The 18053-nt window shown below is 42.5% G+C and overlaps 1 protein-coding gene across 1 annotated transcript in view; it reads left to right on the top strand.

The window, feature by feature from the left end:
* The first annotated feature begins 5902 nt into the window (after window positions 1-5902).
* The window catches only part of LOC311045577 (phosphatidylinositol 4,5-bisphosphate 3-kinase catalytic subunit alpha isoform), a 45424-nt gene continuing 33273 nt past the window's right edge, over window positions 5903-18053 (top strand). Inside the window, exons 1-5 of the mRNA XM_084057512.1 lie at window positions 5903-6278; window positions 8646-9063; window positions 11098-11307; window positions 14306-14556; window positions 17160-17405. Of these exons, the coding sequence (XP_083913638.1) occupies window positions 8712-9063; window positions 11098-11307; window positions 14306-14556; window positions 17160-17405 (1059 nt within the window). The 5' untranslated portion in view covers window positions 5903-6278; window positions 8646-8711. The remainder of the gene's footprint in view (window positions 6279-8645; window positions 9064-11097; window positions 11308-14305; window positions 14557-17159; window positions 17406-18053) is intronic.

Raw genomic sequence — 18053 nt, 5'->3', positions numbered from 1 at the left:
CCCCCCCCCCCCCCCCCCCGTTGACAAAACTGTCCGGGCTGAACCCCCCCCCCCCCCCCCCGTTGACAAAACGGGACGGGCGCCATGCGCACCAAGTCACATGTCCAGGTGCTCTTCTGCGTACCAGACCTAAAAAGTTATGTGCACCCCTGTGTATGTTGCTATATACTGTACATAGCAACAAGAACCCCAAAAAGGGGTTCCCGTCCTGAAAGGTATAGCTACAAATAGGGGTTCCCGCCCAAAATGGGTTAATCCCGTCTGTGCCTTATCGGCATTTTATTTCCTCGTTTACATCCCGTTTACGTCGAGTATAATACCGGCTCTCACCGGATGCGCCCCGCCACTACCACCCATTGAGGAATACAGGGAACTTCGGACAGAATCCGACGCAGACGCGATTAAAACACATATCTATTGAAAAATACGGACTAATACAGCACACACGGGTTCCTAATGTCGGGTTAACATCCGTGGCTACAGGGTCAGCACTTTATACGGTTATTTTGTACATGTGCGGAGAAGTTTTGCGTGCGGATGTCCAGTGACTATAGTATAGGGGGGTACAGACCAAGACTATCATAGATACGAAAGCAAAAGTCAGACTCGATAAAATACATTTATTATAGTCTTGATCCAAGGCTAGAGCGGTGAAAGCGGCGGCGGAGGGCCACACAGCAGCTGAAGGGAGCCACCCCCCGTCCTGGGCCGGAGGTGCACTATAAGACATGAAAGGGATTATTTTAACCAAATGACCCCCCCACCCCGTCCTCCTCCTCTTGCAACTTCCCCACTCCGGCGGGATACATTTAGAACAGCTGGCTTCCTTTTCCACGCCGAGGATGGAATGGGGTTTTTTAAAGGGCACTGAATGTTTGAGACAGCTAACTGTCAAGCGTGTGTCACCTCGCTAGTGGTTAACGCGGAGCAGCCGTGAAGTTGACTTTTAGTGCGCATGCTGTTCCGGAGCAAGCGAAAACACTTGTTAAAATGCTTTAACGGTACGTGTTAACAAGCGAGCTCGGTGTGCCTTGTGGAATCCCGAACATGGCGTCTTACAGACTGAGCATGTGTTTGTTCTTCCACCCCAGATGATAACGCCGAGCTGAATGTGAACTGACGGAGGATTGAGAGGAAGACTATTTTATGCTTGCTTGTAGATCTGCTATTCTTGGCCGCGTGACACGGCCGTACGACGAAGTATAAATCAAGGCTCATGTTGGCAGATGATTCTGTTGACCAGTGCTATAATTGGTGTAACTTTTCCAAATCAGATAATTTTGATACCCTGTGTGATTGTTGTGAAACACACAATAAAGCATTGTTTTTTACCCACATTCCCAATGAAATATAAATGATGTTTTCCAGAAAATACCCAACATAATTGGTCACTTACAGAATGGAAGCATAATACTACCGCGAGTGATTCTTTTTGTTCCTATCAAGTTTTCATCAACACTGTAGATATCCTGAGGGGGAAAAAAGAAAATAGCTCTGGTTAAGGGGTTAACATAATAGTTTACCAAATTACTAATTAGACACAGAATTAATGAGTATTCTACATACACAAACCTTAAAATTGTGGTCTTTTTGGAGTGTGCACACAACCAGATAGAATGCTCACAATGATGTCACCGGGTTCCGTTGCATGTCACCTCTCTTCTCTCTCCCATCTTTCTTGTTCCTCTTCATCACAATATCTAATAAAACACATGTTGTGCGAAATAAATGTCAGAACACAGAGAATAAATACATTTTTATCAACCATTTCCACCTATACCAGAAGTTTTCAGACACTGGCATATAGTGTGGTGTTGGTTACCTGCATAAACTTACTGTATTTTGGTGTTTTCACTGTTTGTTTTTGGTAAATGGGGGACATTTGGTTCCATTTGTACACTCAGAGTTAGGGTCTGTGCCCCTATGGATACCAAACTGGGGGTCCTTGAAATTAAAAGGTTTGAGAAACCCTGTAGCTTTTGTGGGAATGATGAAGATTTTTATTTTATTTCAAGGACCCCCAGTTTGAATCACATTTTTATCCCTGGCACTACCACTGTAAAATCCTCAGTGTAAATGTAACTCTCAGTCTCAGAGTGTATTTGTACACTCTCAGAGTTACCAGGCCCGCAAGGGTCAATTTGGACCCCCGGTGGTCCCCGGACCCGACGTTGAGAAACTGTGAATTAACCACTTAAACCTCAGCATCCGTATTGTGGGGAAAGCTTTGGCAGAAAATAGGCGATAGGCTATTTTCTGCAAAAGCTTTCCCCACAACAACAGAAAACACACTAGTATATAGAGCCCTGAGAGACCCCGCTCAACCATAGAGGGTTGAAATGGTTAAACTCAGGGTTGCATTGCTCATGGGACGGCCTTGCATGCCGTGCAGGAACCTATTTGACCAGGAGCACGAGCAGGCACACGCATAGATTTAAAACAACTTTAAATTCACACCTCAACAATGTTTACAAAGGCTCCCGACTCACACCAGGCGAATGAACATAGGAATGAGCCTAGATGCATATCAACTGTCCATTGTGTGACCTGTAGTGTAGGTGTTAAGCGACGTGCGACTCACGTCATTAAAATAGAGTGCAACCACGTTCCAATTCAGCATTGCAACACTGGTTAAACTATGCTACTGAAATACATTTAGGCGAGCCATTTGTTGTACTGAATGTAGCCTACCTGGCAGCACTGTTAAACACAGCTGTTGCCACATTAAGTGAAGTCTCATAAGAATGAACCATCGAATGATGAAAGCTGTTGTTTAAATGTTTCATTAGACGTGATGGATGGATAACAAAACTGCTAAATAATCTCGTCTCATTTTCCCATTTCCTTTTCCTCTCTTCTTCGGTGGTGAAAGAAGATGTGTCACTGAAGTAAACATATCAATACCACTGTGTAGGAATACTCTCTTCCAAGTAAAAGACCTGTATTCAAAAATGTCCTTGAGTAAAAGTAGATATTGGCTTCAAAATGTACCAATGCAAAAGTAAAAGTACTCATCATTCAGAATGTCCCTTTTCACAATTATTTTCTAAATATAAAAGAAAATCTCAAAATGTTTAAAAAATAGCATAATCTACAACCTCACAACACAATGTGACAAGTGATTGCTGAAGTACATAATTGTAGTGGAGTAACAAGTACAATATTTGCCTCTGAGACATAGTGGAGTAATATAAAGTATCGAAAAATAGAAAGACTCAATTAAAAGTACCTACAAAATGTACTCAAAGGTAGGGTAAGTGATATTTTTTGGTTAAAACAAAAAGTTTTGTGTTAATAGGTTAAAGCTCTATATTGTGGTAGTATTTATTGCTATAGACTCTATACTATAGCGATATAGCATTAATAGCAACTAGTGTAGGCTATAGAATGATTGTTCAGTACAGGAGTCTCCCTGTCTCGCCAGCTCTTTAATAAACAGAAAATATATTTTCAGGTGGGTTGCAAAATTTCAGCCAGTCAGGAGAGAGTATCCATTTATCAGCTTCATTTTTTATAGTGTTCCAGTTCCAATTTTGTCTGCTCATTTCTTTGTGTCATCACTTCCAATTCCCAGTGGTGGACAGTAACGGAGTAAATGTACTTGAGTACAGATTCTGAGGATCCGTACTTTACTTGAGTATTAGATTGTTTTGATACTTATTACTCTTACTTGAGTACATTTCCAAGAAAAACATTTTACTTTTACTCGAGTACTGAGTACTTTTAAGCCCACTCCACATCCACACCAATGATTCGCCATGCAACTCCTTGCAACATGGAACTACTTGCAACTACTTGTCTTGCAACCATTTCCCCCAATGGCAGTTGCAAGGAGTTGCATTGGTGCGGTTGACCTTAAAACGGTTTTGTTGCAAGGAGTTGCGACTAATTGCCTTGGTGCGGTTTGGCCTTTAGGTTGGCTGTTTTCTTGTCTTCCCTAAAATGCAATTGGCCTAACTTCTGCTCTCACACTGGCCGTGTTTCTGTCTTCCCCCTCCGCTCGCCTCTTTGTTACATCTTGTATGGGTGTATAGGAGTAGAAGTATTTAGTTCTGGTTCCTCAGTCTTTTCTATGTTTTTATATGGTGTTTCTGCAGGCTTTGTATAACATAGTGGTTCTGCAAGCACATCAGTGCATGCAGTGCTGTGCTGGTTTCAGTGCCGAGTTACAAGGTCCTATAAATTCATTGTGAAAACATTACAGCAATTCATTGGTCTAAAAATTAAGAAATGTACTTTTACTTTTACTTGTACTTTAAGTATTTTTCAAAGCATGTACTTTGGAATACTTAAGTATATTTATAAGCAATGAATTTTTTACTCTAACTTGAGTAACATTTTGACTGAGCTACTTTTACTTATAGTGGAGTCAATTTGACCAAGGAGTTTCTGTACTCTTACTCAAGTACTGGGGTCGAGTACTTCGTCCACCTCTGCCAATTCCAGCTATAGGTATCCATTGGATACAATTGGTATCCCGACTTGAAAATATACTTTCTGTTTAATAAAGAGCTGGAGAGACTCCTGTTACTTAACAAACACTCTAGCAATGAGTACTATCAGAATATAGAGCTATTTAACACTTATATTAACCAAATAAAATCACTTACCCTACCTTTAAGTATGCCTACAGTACTTGAGTAGATTCCCACCACTGCACCATATGGTCTCACGCCTTCCTGGAATTTGGTTCCTATCATGCTGTAGAAATATTTGTCTTGGGGCTTTGCATTATTACTGTACCTACAAATAGAACATTGTCATGACTCATGAGCACATGACTCTGGCAGATATACTGTATATCAACGTAGCTGTAGGCTACAGGCTGACCACCACTGATAGCCGTTAATAAAGTCGTTTTAGTTTTCTAATCATGAATATGAAATAAAATTACTGTGGTCAGTGGTGTAAAGTAATTAAGTACATTTACTGAAATACTGTGCTTAAGTACAATTTTGAGGTATTGTTTTTACTTTACTGGAGTATTTCCAATTTGCAGTAGCCTACTTTTGGTTCCACTCCACTACATCTCAGAGGCAAATATTGTACTTTTACTCCACTACAATTATTTGAAAACTTTAGTTACTAGTTACTTTGTAGATTTTGATTATTATAATTTATTACAAAATATACATTAACCACTTCAGCCCTATATACATTTCGGCCATTTGAAAATAGCCGGGCAATTAGCGGGCAATGCATTAGAATGCCTCTCAGCCAATCACAATGTGAGGTCATATCAAAGCAGAGAAATGCTATAACAATTAAAAATGAACTTGAAGTGGGAAATTTAACCCAAATTAAACTGCGACAACAAGCCTCAGGCTACTTTGCCTACTACCTAGTAGGGTTTAGTGTACACTAAACCCAGTGAGACTATGAAGGCCTACAGTCTACAGAGCATATATTTAGGTGATAATTAAAAACAAATACATAACAAAAACTCCAATACTTTAACTCAAGTACAATTCTATTTGACTGAGCAACTTTCACTTGTAGTTTAGCAATATTTTGCCAAGAGTGTTTATACTTTGACTCAAGTACTGGAGTTGAGTACTTTGTCCAACACTGGTTACTTATGATGGACCATTTCTATATATATTTTGTTTGACTTGTAATAGAGTATTGTCTTCTTTTTTGTGTTCATATTTTCATTAGGGAATACCAAATACAATGGGACAGGTGTACAGGTGCGTGTGTTCTTCAACAGTAGTATCCCTATTTTTCTTCTCCTCCCAATGGAGTATTTTCAACACTGTGGTATTGCTACTGTTACTTCCAGTAAAAAGAGTACTTTCTCCACCACCGCCAGTAGGAGGAGGTGGTGGTGGGCGGTCCGTTAGGTTATGTTGATGAGCCTGACACAGTGCTGCTGCTGCTGCTAGGCTAGCCGTGTGGAAGCTAAGCAGCCAGCTAGCATTACACTGTGTGTGCCTGTGGTGTGTTTAGAGTGGGATCAATGGATGAGGACGAACAAACAGCCAGGCGATGATGGAGCTCCTTCACAAGCGTCTCCCTCAGCGACACACTGACAGCATCACCGACAGCTACCGTTAGAGGAGAGAGAGAGAGAGAGAGAGAGAGAGAGACCCAGGGACCCCGACGACAATAAGGGCCTTGGGGTGGTGGTGGTGGTCCCCCTGCCCTGCCCTGCCCTGCCCTCCTCCTCCTCCCCGGGTCGGTGGTCCCCCAGCCCGGCCGTGTGGATGGACGCGAGCCCGGCGGCGGCGGCGACGACGCCCGGCGGTCCCCCAGAGGTCTAAGGGACGGGACGGCTGGTACCTCACTCCTCCTCCTCCTCCTCCTCCCTTCTCTATGCTAAATGCTAAATGCTAAACTCTCTCCAGCTGCCTGTAATGTAACTTAATAGGCTCTATTCACAGCAGCCATATTATGAAGGCATTCACAGGTGTTACCAATGATACTAATGAAGGCTCTGTTTCCATTCTGGTCAAACAGAGTCAGGGTGCTGATATTGTTGCATGTTGGCTCACTGGAAACACTCTGCTACACCAGCGGGTCTAAAGTTGGGGTCCAGGGACCCTCATGGGCTTCCAAATGGCCCCTTGCGGGTGTGTGTAACTCTGAGAATGTACAAATTGAACCAAATTCATTTGGTTCCATTTGTACACTCTCAGAGTTATGGGGGTCGTGGAAACCACTGTGCTACACTAAATGGAACAGAGCCTTCATTAGTATCATTGGTAACACCTGGGAAGGAAGTGATAATATGGCTGCTGTGCATTGAGCCTATTGGGAGGGACCTTAGCTCCGCCGGCTAACACCCGGCTAGCAGCGGTGGTGGTGGGGGGGAAAGTACTCGAGTGTTTTTGCTTAAGTAAAAGTATCAATGCTGCGAGGTTAGAAATGCTCTGTTGCAAGGGAAAGTCAGGAATTCCAAATTGACTCGAGTAAAAGGTGCAAAATTGTTGGTGGGGAAAATGTACTTAAAAGTACAAAAGTAGTACTAAATATACATTTTTCAAATAATTGTAGCGGAGTAAAAGTACAATATTGATGTAGTGTAGTGGAGTAGAAGTAAAAGTATTGGAAAAACTACTCCAGTAAAGTAAAAGTACCTAAACATTTTACTTAAGTACAGTTCTTCAGTAAATGTACTTAGTTACTTTACACCACTGCTAGCTTGGCGGCTAACCCGGCTAGCTGCACTGCTAGCCTGGCTAGCTTGGTTTAGGCGTCACATTTTGGTTGGTTTAGTGTTCTTGCTGGTGAAATGATGTCTGTGTCGAGACAGCTTCACATTATCCACAACATGGCTTGCGAGATATTATTATACATCTTTATGGTTTAGTTTGCAAGCTTTTCGCGTTTTCACTGCGAGGCAGGGTGGCTAAAATGTAGATTGTGTTGCACAGTTGAACTTGGAACAACTAGCATGTCTGTCCCATCAGATTCTAGCAGGGAGAGGTAAGAGGACCAGTGTTGCCAGGTTCTGCGAGAGAAACAAGGCAACCAGGTCTATGAAAACAATCCCCAAAAGAAGTAACATTAGGCCACACATGAGCACTTATAAAATCCATATACATCGGCTATTTGAACATAGCAGATCTACTAAAAAAAAAACATCTTGGAAGAAATGTTGATAATTGTGGAATATTTTAAAAACATTTTAACACAAATCTCGTATGGGGGTCCCTGGCATAACATATTTTTAGATGGGGGGGGGGAGACAGATACTTATTGATTTGGGGGTCCTTGACATGAAAATATTTGAAAACTACCGTTTTAAATTATATATATATATATATATATATATATATATATATATATATATATATATATATATATATATATATAAATAAAATACTATATCTATTTTTTAAACGGGCCCAAATTAGCAACTACACTTCTGAAACAAGCTAAAAAAAAAACGCAACTACCAACATTTTCAAGCAGCTACACAGAAAAACAAGCCCAAAGGCGCTTATAACAAGCGGACATGGCAACACTGACAGGACAGTGGCATGATAGCATGTAGTGCTAGCCGCTGATGCTAAGCCCTGTTAGCTGGTTTGTTTACATTGTTTCCTATCCGTTTCATTCCATCATCTGTACCGATAGTTCACACCAACTGACGCATATGCTGCGTACTTTGGACACGTCAAACTGTAGTTTGAGCGCCGTACTTGCTAAATCAGAGTGTTCATATTTAGTTTTTAAAAATTATTTATCATTTATGATGACATTTGTTAGCGTTAGCTAACTTTAGAATGAACGTGTGGCGACGTCCCCTCCTTTTATATGGACAGCTGGATTATATAGCAGTGATATTTAAAAAATGGGCATGTCATGTTTTTGTTGTCGTCACCACAAATTAAGTCCCACAAAATACGTGTTATGTGTTTTGTTAGCTAACATGTTAGGGGGGGGTTCTAATGTTAATGCAACCTAATGTCATACAACACACCCACATCCATTTCTCTCTATGAAGTAACCAAGTTATGACCCATCCTGATTATGATGACGATGATGATATTGGGTTACTTTGCATGTATAGTCTTTCTGCTGTCATTGTGCAAATCTGCCGCCACTCTAATGTTTTACCATAAACATCTTGCACGATTATAATCAGGTCACTGGCTCTTATGTAATAATACTCTCTCTCTCTCTCCTCTCTCTCTCAGTGGATAGACATTACTCAACCTAATTACCAGGCGTGGCTGAAGACAACAGACTAGCGGCACACCGCCATGCCTCCCAGGCCGTCCTCGGGGGAGCTATGGGGGATGCACTTGATGCCCCCCAGCATCCAGGTGGACTGCCTGCTGCCGAACGGCATGATCCTGACGCTGGAGTGCCTCCGGGAGGCCACGCTGATCACCGTCAAGCACGAGCTGTTCAAGGAGGCCCGCAAGTACCCGCTGCACCACCTGCTCCAGGAGGAGACCTCCTACATCTTCGTCAGCGTCACGCAGGAGGCGGAGCGCGAGGAGTTCTACGACGAGACGCGGCGGCTGTGCGACCTCCGCCTCTTCCAGGCCTTCCTCAAAGTCATCGAGCCCGTGGGCAACAGGGAAGAGAAGATCCTCAACAGAGAGATCGGTACGACCGGCGCTCGCCGGCTGTGACTCGGGTTTGAGGAGGTGGCCGGGGAATAGGCTCTATGCACAGCAGCCATTTTGGACAGAAATTGGGCCCCTTCCTCGCTTCCTTCACAGGTGTTACCAATGACACTAATGAAGGCTCTGTTCCATTTAGGGTAGCACAGTGGTTCTCAAACCTTTTAATTTCAAGGACCCCCATAACTCTGAGAGTGTACAAATGGAACCAAATGGACCCGGGAGGGTCCATTTGGTTCCATTTGTACACACTCAGAGTTACACCCTCTCAAGGAACCATGAGGGTCCCTGGACCACACTTTGAGACCCACTAGTATTTCTAGTGAGCCAACATGCACAATATCAGCACCCTGACTCTGTTTGACCAGAATGGAACAGAGCCCTCATTAGTATCATTGGTAACACCTGTGAAGGAAGTCAGAAGAGGCCCAGTTTTTCTCCAAAATGGCTGCTGTGCATAGAGCCTATTAACCGAAAATATCGTTGCTGTTGGGCAGAAACCTTATCGTCATACTTTTTGTGTTTTTTCTTAAATTAACGCCCTACTTGTACTAGGGATGCCACAGTCTGACCATGATCAAATTTGAAAATCGGACAGCCCTGGCGAATGTTTCTCGATTATTCGCCGCAATACTATACCACGATATTATATGTTGTTGTGCAATGGCGGCGTGCAAAAATAGCCGACGTACAAGCTTATGTGACGCGTTGTGAGCTTGTAGATCAAGTTCATTAATCGTAATGACTAGGTCTAGGAAAACCAGCCCAAAAGAAGCGACTATGGGCCACATGAGCACTTTAACATGTACATCAGCTATTTGAAAATAGCCGATCTACAAGCTCACAACGCGTCGCGATGCGACGCGTTGTGAGCTTGTAGATCGGCTATTTTCAAATAAAATCTTGAGGGGACATTATAATAAGCAGATCTGGCAACCCTGGTTGAGGTGGCCTAGTGTTGTGTGTGGGAATACCCCCGGGCCAAATGAATAGAATAGAACACTTCAGTTTATTTTTTGATCAAAGTGCAAGATCAGAGTAAACTAAACATTCCAGCTTGGGAGAATTCACGCAATTCACTCACTGTCTGTCAGCCTTCTGATTGGTTCCCTGACCGACCAACCAGCAGGCCTCTCACTGTGGGGTGGAGGCAGCTAGCAGCATCTGCCATGCTGAGTTAAGCTAAACATAAGACCATTTGTTTTTTGGGAAAAACACATGTTATGCCCAGTCATTATACTGCACCAGATATGGTCCTTTTTTTTACCAACACCAAGTTTAAAATAAGAATTGAATACAATAAATATCAATACGAGGCAACTGAAAAAGCACGTTTTTTTTTCAATGGTAGTGGTCCTAGATGGAGAGAGGATTTTTGATCTACTTTTGATGCTTTCGTGTGATGCTGTAGTATGATCCAGTAGGGCGTTACTTTAACTCTTTAAGACCGGGAACGCATCTGTGTGTCATTTTTAGATTTCGTTGGGCTATTCAAAAATAGCAGATCTACAAGCTCATAGCGCGGCACCGAGTGCCGCGCTACGAGCTTGCAGATCTGCTATTTTTGAAAAATCATGAAAAGTTATTTGATTTTTTTCCTTTTTTTTTGGGGCGGACATTTTTAACTCAAATCTTTGCTTCTGGGGGTTCCTGGAACTAAATATTTTACAAATGTTTGCTTTAAGGAAATATACAATCCAAGATTTTGCCATGAATTTTCACTATTTTTGAATAGCCTAAGAAATCTAAAAATGACACACAGATGCGTTTCCGGTCTTAATGGGTTAAGAAAAAAACATATTTCCATATTTTTTTGAATATGGAGATAGGAGGTTTCTGCCCGACGGCAATGATGTCCGGCGAACGTCCAGCCATTATGTAGCCCAGCCATTATGCCATGACATGCTGCCTTTGATATCCAGACGGTAATGAAAGTGCATGCTTGAATTACTATCGACTTATTACTAATGAGATGAATGCATAATAGTGCTGCCGGTCTCTCCTGTCATCCCTACAGGGTTTGCCATCGGCATGCCCATATGCGAGTTTGACCTGGTGAAAGACTCCGAAGTGCAGGACTTCAGGAGGAACATCCTGAACGTGTGCAAAGACGCCGTGGACCTCCGAGACACCAACGGACCCCACAGCAGAGCCTTGTACGTGTACCCCCCCAACGTGGAGTCCGGAGTGGAGCTGCCCAAGCACATCTTCAACAAGCTGGACAAGGGTAAGGAGGAACGACAACCTTTTTTTTAAAAGCCCATTAAGACCTGAGGCCCGATTCTAAAAATGTCTTCTAAATCCTGAACAGTTTTCTGAAAAACGTATGTTGCTATACATCAGTGGTTTGCTAGCCATGGTTCACATGACGCTTGTATACACAAGCGTCATGGTGCCAGTTGCCCCTGGGTTTTCGCGGATTTCTTTTTGTTTAGATTGCCAACTCTCACATGTACATAAACGTTCAGATTTCAAATATAAAGTGCTTACCACAGAGCCACGGATGTTACCTCGCGATGCGGACCACATTAAGTACCCGTATCTCCCGTATTGTTCAATAAAAAGCATTTTAAGCCCGTCGCCGGCCATTTCCTTTTTTCAGTTTTTTTTTTTTTTTAATGTATCAGAGTGCAATACACCTCCCAACCATTAGGTGTCGCATGGTTGAAAGTATCGGAGAAAATTTGGAGAAAATGGCCGGCGATCGGATTAAAATGCTTTTTATTGAACAATACGGGAGATAAGGGTGCTTAATGTGGTCCGCATCGCGAGGTAACATCCGTGGCTCTGTGGTAAGCACTTTATATTTGAAATCTGAACGTTTATGTACATGTGAGAGTTGGCAATCTAAACAAAAAGAAATCCGCGAAAACCCAGGGGCAACTGGCACCATGACTGTCATGGAATGACAGTCATGTTTCAGGGCTAGTGGTTTGCAAACTTTTTCATGTCAAGGACCCCTAAAATGATTTGTATTTGGCTACGGACCCCAATCTCAAAATATTTTGTTCCAGGGACCCTCAGGAGCAAAGATTTGAGTTAAAAATGTTCGCTTTAAATATATATATATATATATATATATTATTCAAAGATTTGCACACATTTTCAAGATCTTTTCAAGCTCATAGTGTGGCACGAAGTGACAAGCTATGAGCTTGTATATCTGCTATTTGTGAGCGGTGCAACCGCTCCTATAAGAGGGTTTAGGACCCATCCGTGGCGAAAGTGTTTCTTTCCGTCGTGAAAATTTGTCTTTCGCTGTGACCATGGTGTGGAAAACACGCCCATAGGCTAAGTTTTGCAGGACGTGCTGTGATTGGCTAACGAGACACATGATGAAATTAACTTCAAACTTCGCAGACGCGCTGTGATTGGCCAGCGAGACACATGATGAAATTAATAATAATGTAAAAAATGTAAGCACGTCACTTCGTAGGACGTGCTGTTATTGGCTACCGAGATGCATGATGAATAAATAGCACTGCTCACTTCACACTGGGTGTGATTTTTGAATAGCCAAAGTATAAAAGAATCGTTACAATGATTGTGATGCTATATATTAACTACTTTTGCCGGGGACCCCCTGGAACCCACCCCCAAGGACCCCTGGGGGTCCCCATACCCATTGCTTTTTGTTGCACAACAAAGCATATAGGGCTTACATGGTTAAATAGAAATGATATAGGAAGGGATAGTGCACGCACATCCAAGTGCTCAGGTGCAGGACAAACGACGTTAAATAGAAATGAAACGGTTGATTAATTACTTAAGTCGTTTTCTGGTGATGAGGGCCTTGACATTGAGTTGAACCACTGACAGGCCTTGGTTTTCGATAGTACTGGGGATGTCCTGAAGGGTAATATTCCGTGCCTTGGTCTTGACCTTGCCCTGCCTGCTCGACGATTATGTGGCAACATTAGTATCACATGATGGTCTTTCACCAGCTCCCGCTACTTGTGGGGAACTAAGGCCGCATAGAGGCCGTTGTCTTGTTCCCCAAAAGGATTTATTTGGGTACATGTGTGGTTCTACAGAAAGAAGATGCAAATAAATGGGTTAGGAGGATAACACAAAGGGAAATTGGTCTGTACCTCAGTACTGAGTGAACAGCACACTGGTGAACTCATGTTGTAGGCTCATAGCAATTGTACAACATCCCAAAAAAGACTTGCATCATTAACATACACCCAGTTTAATACGCAATACAGCATGTTTAGTTTGTTTTTCATATATTTTTTTACAAAACAAAAGCCAAAAGAATATGTCCATCTCTTTTCAGGGTGCTGGTTTAGGTCATGATCATGAGAAACAAGTGTCAGTTACAAGTGGAAATCCACCGCATGGCGCCACGTTATCAGCTTGCCTGGCGTTGCTGGGGTTATTGTGTTGACCGTATCGATGACGTTTCAGTGTCCAGCATTGGCCGGATTATTGCGTGAAATAGACTCTCTCCCCCTCCCTCTCTCCCTCCCCCTTCTTCCTCTCTCGCTCTGGTCTGACATTATTACACACGACCTCCTTCTCTCTCCTTCCCCTTCTTCCTCTCCCTCTTCCTCTCTCCCTTCCCCCTCTCTTATTATTTTCTTACATATTGTTGATGTCAGGCACTGTGTTTTTTCGTAAATTAATGCCGTACTTCAGTGGTTCTCAAACTTTTTCATGTCAAGGACCCCCAAATGGACACTTATTAGCCCGCGGACCCCCATTTGAAAAGATACATTTTAAGGACCCCCAGTTTGACATGCATTAGGGCTACGGACCCCCATTTAATGGCATTTCTATCTCTGGGACCCCAATTCATATTGAAAAATCAATGTTATATTAACTCTGAGAGTGTACAAATGGAACCAAATGGACCCGTTAGGGTCCATTTGGTTCCATTTGTACACTCTCAGAGTTACAGACCCATAAGGGTCCATTTGGTTCCTATCCATCATTTAGCTGGGGACCCCCTGGAACCCCCTCAAGTACCCCTGGGGGTCCCCGGACCCCACTTTGAGAACCAATGCCGTACTTGATCATACTACAGCGTCACACAAAAGCATCAAAAGTAGCAGATCTGCAAGCTCGAAACGCGGCGCGAAGCGACGCGTTTCGAGCTTGCAGATCTGCTACTTTTGATATTTATGAATTTAAATCCTGAAAAGCAACAGTTTCGGACATATATGAGGTTTCCACTCGTCAGAGACGATACGTTTTACATAGATATCCGTCCCTCCCCGCAGGACAAATCATCGTGGTGATCTGGGTGATCGTGTCGCCCAGCAACGACAAGCAGAAGTACACGCTGAAGATCAACCACGACTGCGTGCCCGAGCAGGTGATCGCCGAGGCCATCAGGAAGAAGACGCGCAGCATGCTGCTCTCCCACGAGCAGCTCAAGATGTGTGTGCAGGAATACCAGGGGAAGTACATCCTCAAAGTGTGCGGCTGTGACGAGTACCTGCTGGAGAAATACCCCCTGAGTCAGTACAAGGTAATCTTTAATCCAATCTCTCTCCAGAGAGAGATCTCTGCCTTTTTTAACGTCCACTCAACATCGTTGCAGAAAGGCAGCCTGACATTTGTGACGTGAGATTGAATTTTAAACGCGACATCCCAGTGAAACTGCGCCGATACGAGCCTGCGACATACGGCGTTTACTCACTGCATTAACCCATTGAGACCTGAAGCCGATTCTACAGGTCTCCTAAATCCCAACAGTTTTCTGAAAAACGTATGTTTCTATATCAGTGGTGCTCAATCTTTTTCATGTCAAGGATCCCCAAAATTATATGTATTTGGCCGTGGACCCCCATCAAAATGTTTTGTTCCAGGGACCCCCCAGAAGCAAATATTTGAGTTAAAAATGTTCGCTTTAAAAATACATATATTCAAAGATTTGTACACATTTTCAAGAATTTTCAAAAATAGCAGATCTACAAGCTCGTAGCGCGGCACTCGGTGCCGCGCTATGAGCTTGTATATCTGCTATTTTTGAAAAAAGTCCCCGAAGGGACCGAAACGTTGCTCTTTTTATTAAACTCTGAACAAAGCAAGCAGCTGTGTGCGGGCCTTATCTTTTTATTAAGATTTTTTTTAAGTATACTTTTTGTGACCAACGCACCAACTAGAGAGGAACCGGGTGTGCGGAAGCCTTCTCCTCACAAATAGCCCAAAGTGTAAAATAATGCTTTTTAGCTCAAATTTAAAAATGACACAGTTCCAGGTCTTAATGGGTTAACACAGAATGCAGTTATAGTTCCGCTCGCATCCGATGCCATCGCCTCAGTGCTAAAGATGATGGAACTTGCGACTGTAAAACTGGTAATCAGTTAACTCTCTCAGTGCCAATGAAATAAAAAAATGATTGCGAACTGTGCCAAGATTTTTTTTGTTTTTTTCAAAGTAAAAAAAAAAGTGCTTAGGAAGCGAGATACAGCCTTTTTCAGTTGTAAGTTAAACAAGGAGTGGATGGAGCTGCAAATCTTCAGATAATGATATCTTGGGTTCTGAACACTTACAAAAAAAAAAAAAAGGAGATTTATTTATTTATTTATTTTTTAAACTCGGGATTTTTCGTTCTGGCAGGGAGGGCATTCATTAAAAACTCGGGATAACTCGGGGTCTGGCACTGAGAGAGTTAATGGAATAGGGTAAAAAAAAGAAACAAAAAAGCTAGACCTTTTTAATATTTTTAAAAATATATCTTTGAGGGCTTTTCTGCCTTTTTTATTGGATAGTACATTGAAAAGTGACAGGAAACGGAGAGAGAGAGAGAGAGATAGACGGGGAGTGACATGCAGCAAAGGCCGTCAGACTCGGGAATTGAACCTGCGACTCTGTCAGGCTGCATCGGAGCCTATAAATGTGGTATGCGCCTCAATCACTAGGCCATCGGCGCCTCCAAGCTAGACCCTTTTTTATTGATCCTGCAGGGACAATTCAATTTCAGGTCCACCTCAAGGGACTAGCTTCAGGGTCACATCGATAAAGGGACTGGGAAGGCCAGGGGCAAACGGGCGATCTTTCTGTTTACAAGATGGCCTCTCTGGCCACTCGGTTACGGTGGCCCCTAACAAACAAAGTACCCGGGCATCTGAGGCGTGCTTGCTTTAAAGATTGCCCTAATGTCGTTCATCATTTTTCAGTGGTGGAAGAAGTACTCAGATATTTTACTTAAGTAAAAGCAGCAATATAAAAGCAACCACCATATAAAGATACTCTGTTTCAAGTAAAAGGCCTGTGTTCAAAATGTTACTTGAGTAAAAGTACAATAGTATATGCATCAATATATACTTAAAGTATCAAAAGTAAAAGTACTAAAATGTTTGAAAATAGCAGATCTGCAAGCTCACAACGCGTCGCGATGCGACGCGTTGTGAGCTTGTAGATCGGCTATTTTCAAATAGCCTATGTATAGGGCTAAAGTGGTTAATGTATGGTTTATAATATAATAATTTATATCTGCAAAGTAACTAGTAACTAAGCTTTTCAAACAATTGTAGTGGAGTAAAAGTACCTGAAAAAGTACTGAAAATTGAAAATACTCCAGTAAATAAAAACCTCAAAATTTCACTTAAAGGATGACTTCACCACTTTTCAACATATCTTCATATAATAGTTACTCACTAATGCTCATGATAAAATGGTACCATTTTTTTCTAATCAGTCTGTGTCTCAGAGGAGGGCTGTAGACAGTTCAGAAACCCGTCTACCAGTGACATCATCGATGGGGAATCCAAGCTAATAGAAACTGCAGGCTTTGTATTCCTGGAAAGTTGCAATGCAATAATAGATCTGATTGTTCTCGCCTTAATAAAAATCGGAATAATTTTTTTTTAATCTTTTTGGGAAAAAAATCCTGCCTAACGATGATGTCACTGGTAGACAGGTTTCTGGACTGTCCACAGCCCTCCTATGAGACACAGATCAAGTAGAAAAAAATTGTATCATTTCATCATGAGCATTAGTGAGGACCTATTATATGAAGATAGGTTGAAAAGTGGTGAAGTCGTCCTTTAAGTACAGCACTTGAGTAAATGTATTAGTTACTTTACACCACTGTCGTTGTATTGTTTCCCCCCCTCCCAACAACAGTACGTGCGTAGCTGCATCATGCTCGGCCGGATGCCCAACCTGATGCTCATGGCGAAGGACAGCCTGTACTCCCAGCTGCCCATGGACACCTTCACCATGCCGTCGTACGCGCGCCGCATCTCCACCGCCACGCCCTACATGAACGGCGAGACGGCCACCAAGTCCCTGTGGACCATCAACGGCACGCTCCGGATCCGGATACTGTGCGCCACCTACGTCAACGTGAACATCAGAGACATCGACAAGGTTTTACAGCTTTTACAAAATAGGGCCCACGTCTTTTTACTTCATTTACTTGACTTGACTTTATTTAATTCCGGGACACATGCACATTAACCCATTAACCCATTGAGACCTGAAGCCTATTCTACATGTCTCCTAAATCTCAACAGTATTCTGAAAAACGTATGTTTCTATATCAGTGGTGCCCAATCTTTTTCATGTCAAGGACCCCCAAAATGATATGTATTTGGCCGCGGACCCCCATCAGAATATTTTGTTCCAGGGACCCCCAGAAGCAAAGATTTGAGTTAAAAATGTTCGCTTTAAAAGTATTTATATTCAAAGATTTGCACACATTTTCACAATTTTTCAAAAATAGCAGATCTACAAGCTCGTAGCGCGGCACTCGGTGCCGCGCTATGAGCTTGTATATCTGCTATTTTGTTGGGATTTAGAAGACTGTTGGGATTTAGAAGACCTTTCTAGAATTGGCTTCAGGTCTTAATGGGTTAATGAACATTTCAATCAATACACATGATGTCATGTAAATATGCCGGATTTAGCTGTAAGCTAATTTCCATTTCCACATACAAATGCACCACGACAGCAACATGGAAAAACTGAGATTATACAACAGCCTAAAAACTCATTTAAGTTAAGAATACCATACCA

This window comes from Gymnoscopelus microlampas, assembly GCF_963454915.1.
Source record: "Gymnoscopelus microlampas genome assembly, chromosome: 5".
NCBI classification, from domain to species: domain Eukaryota; kingdom Metazoa; phylum Chordata; class Actinopteri; order Myctophiformes; family Myctophidae; genus Gymnoscopelus; species Gymnoscopelus microlampas.
The sequence above is the reverse complement of the archived record's forward strand: the minus strand, read 5'-3'. Positions and strand labels throughout refer to the sequence as shown.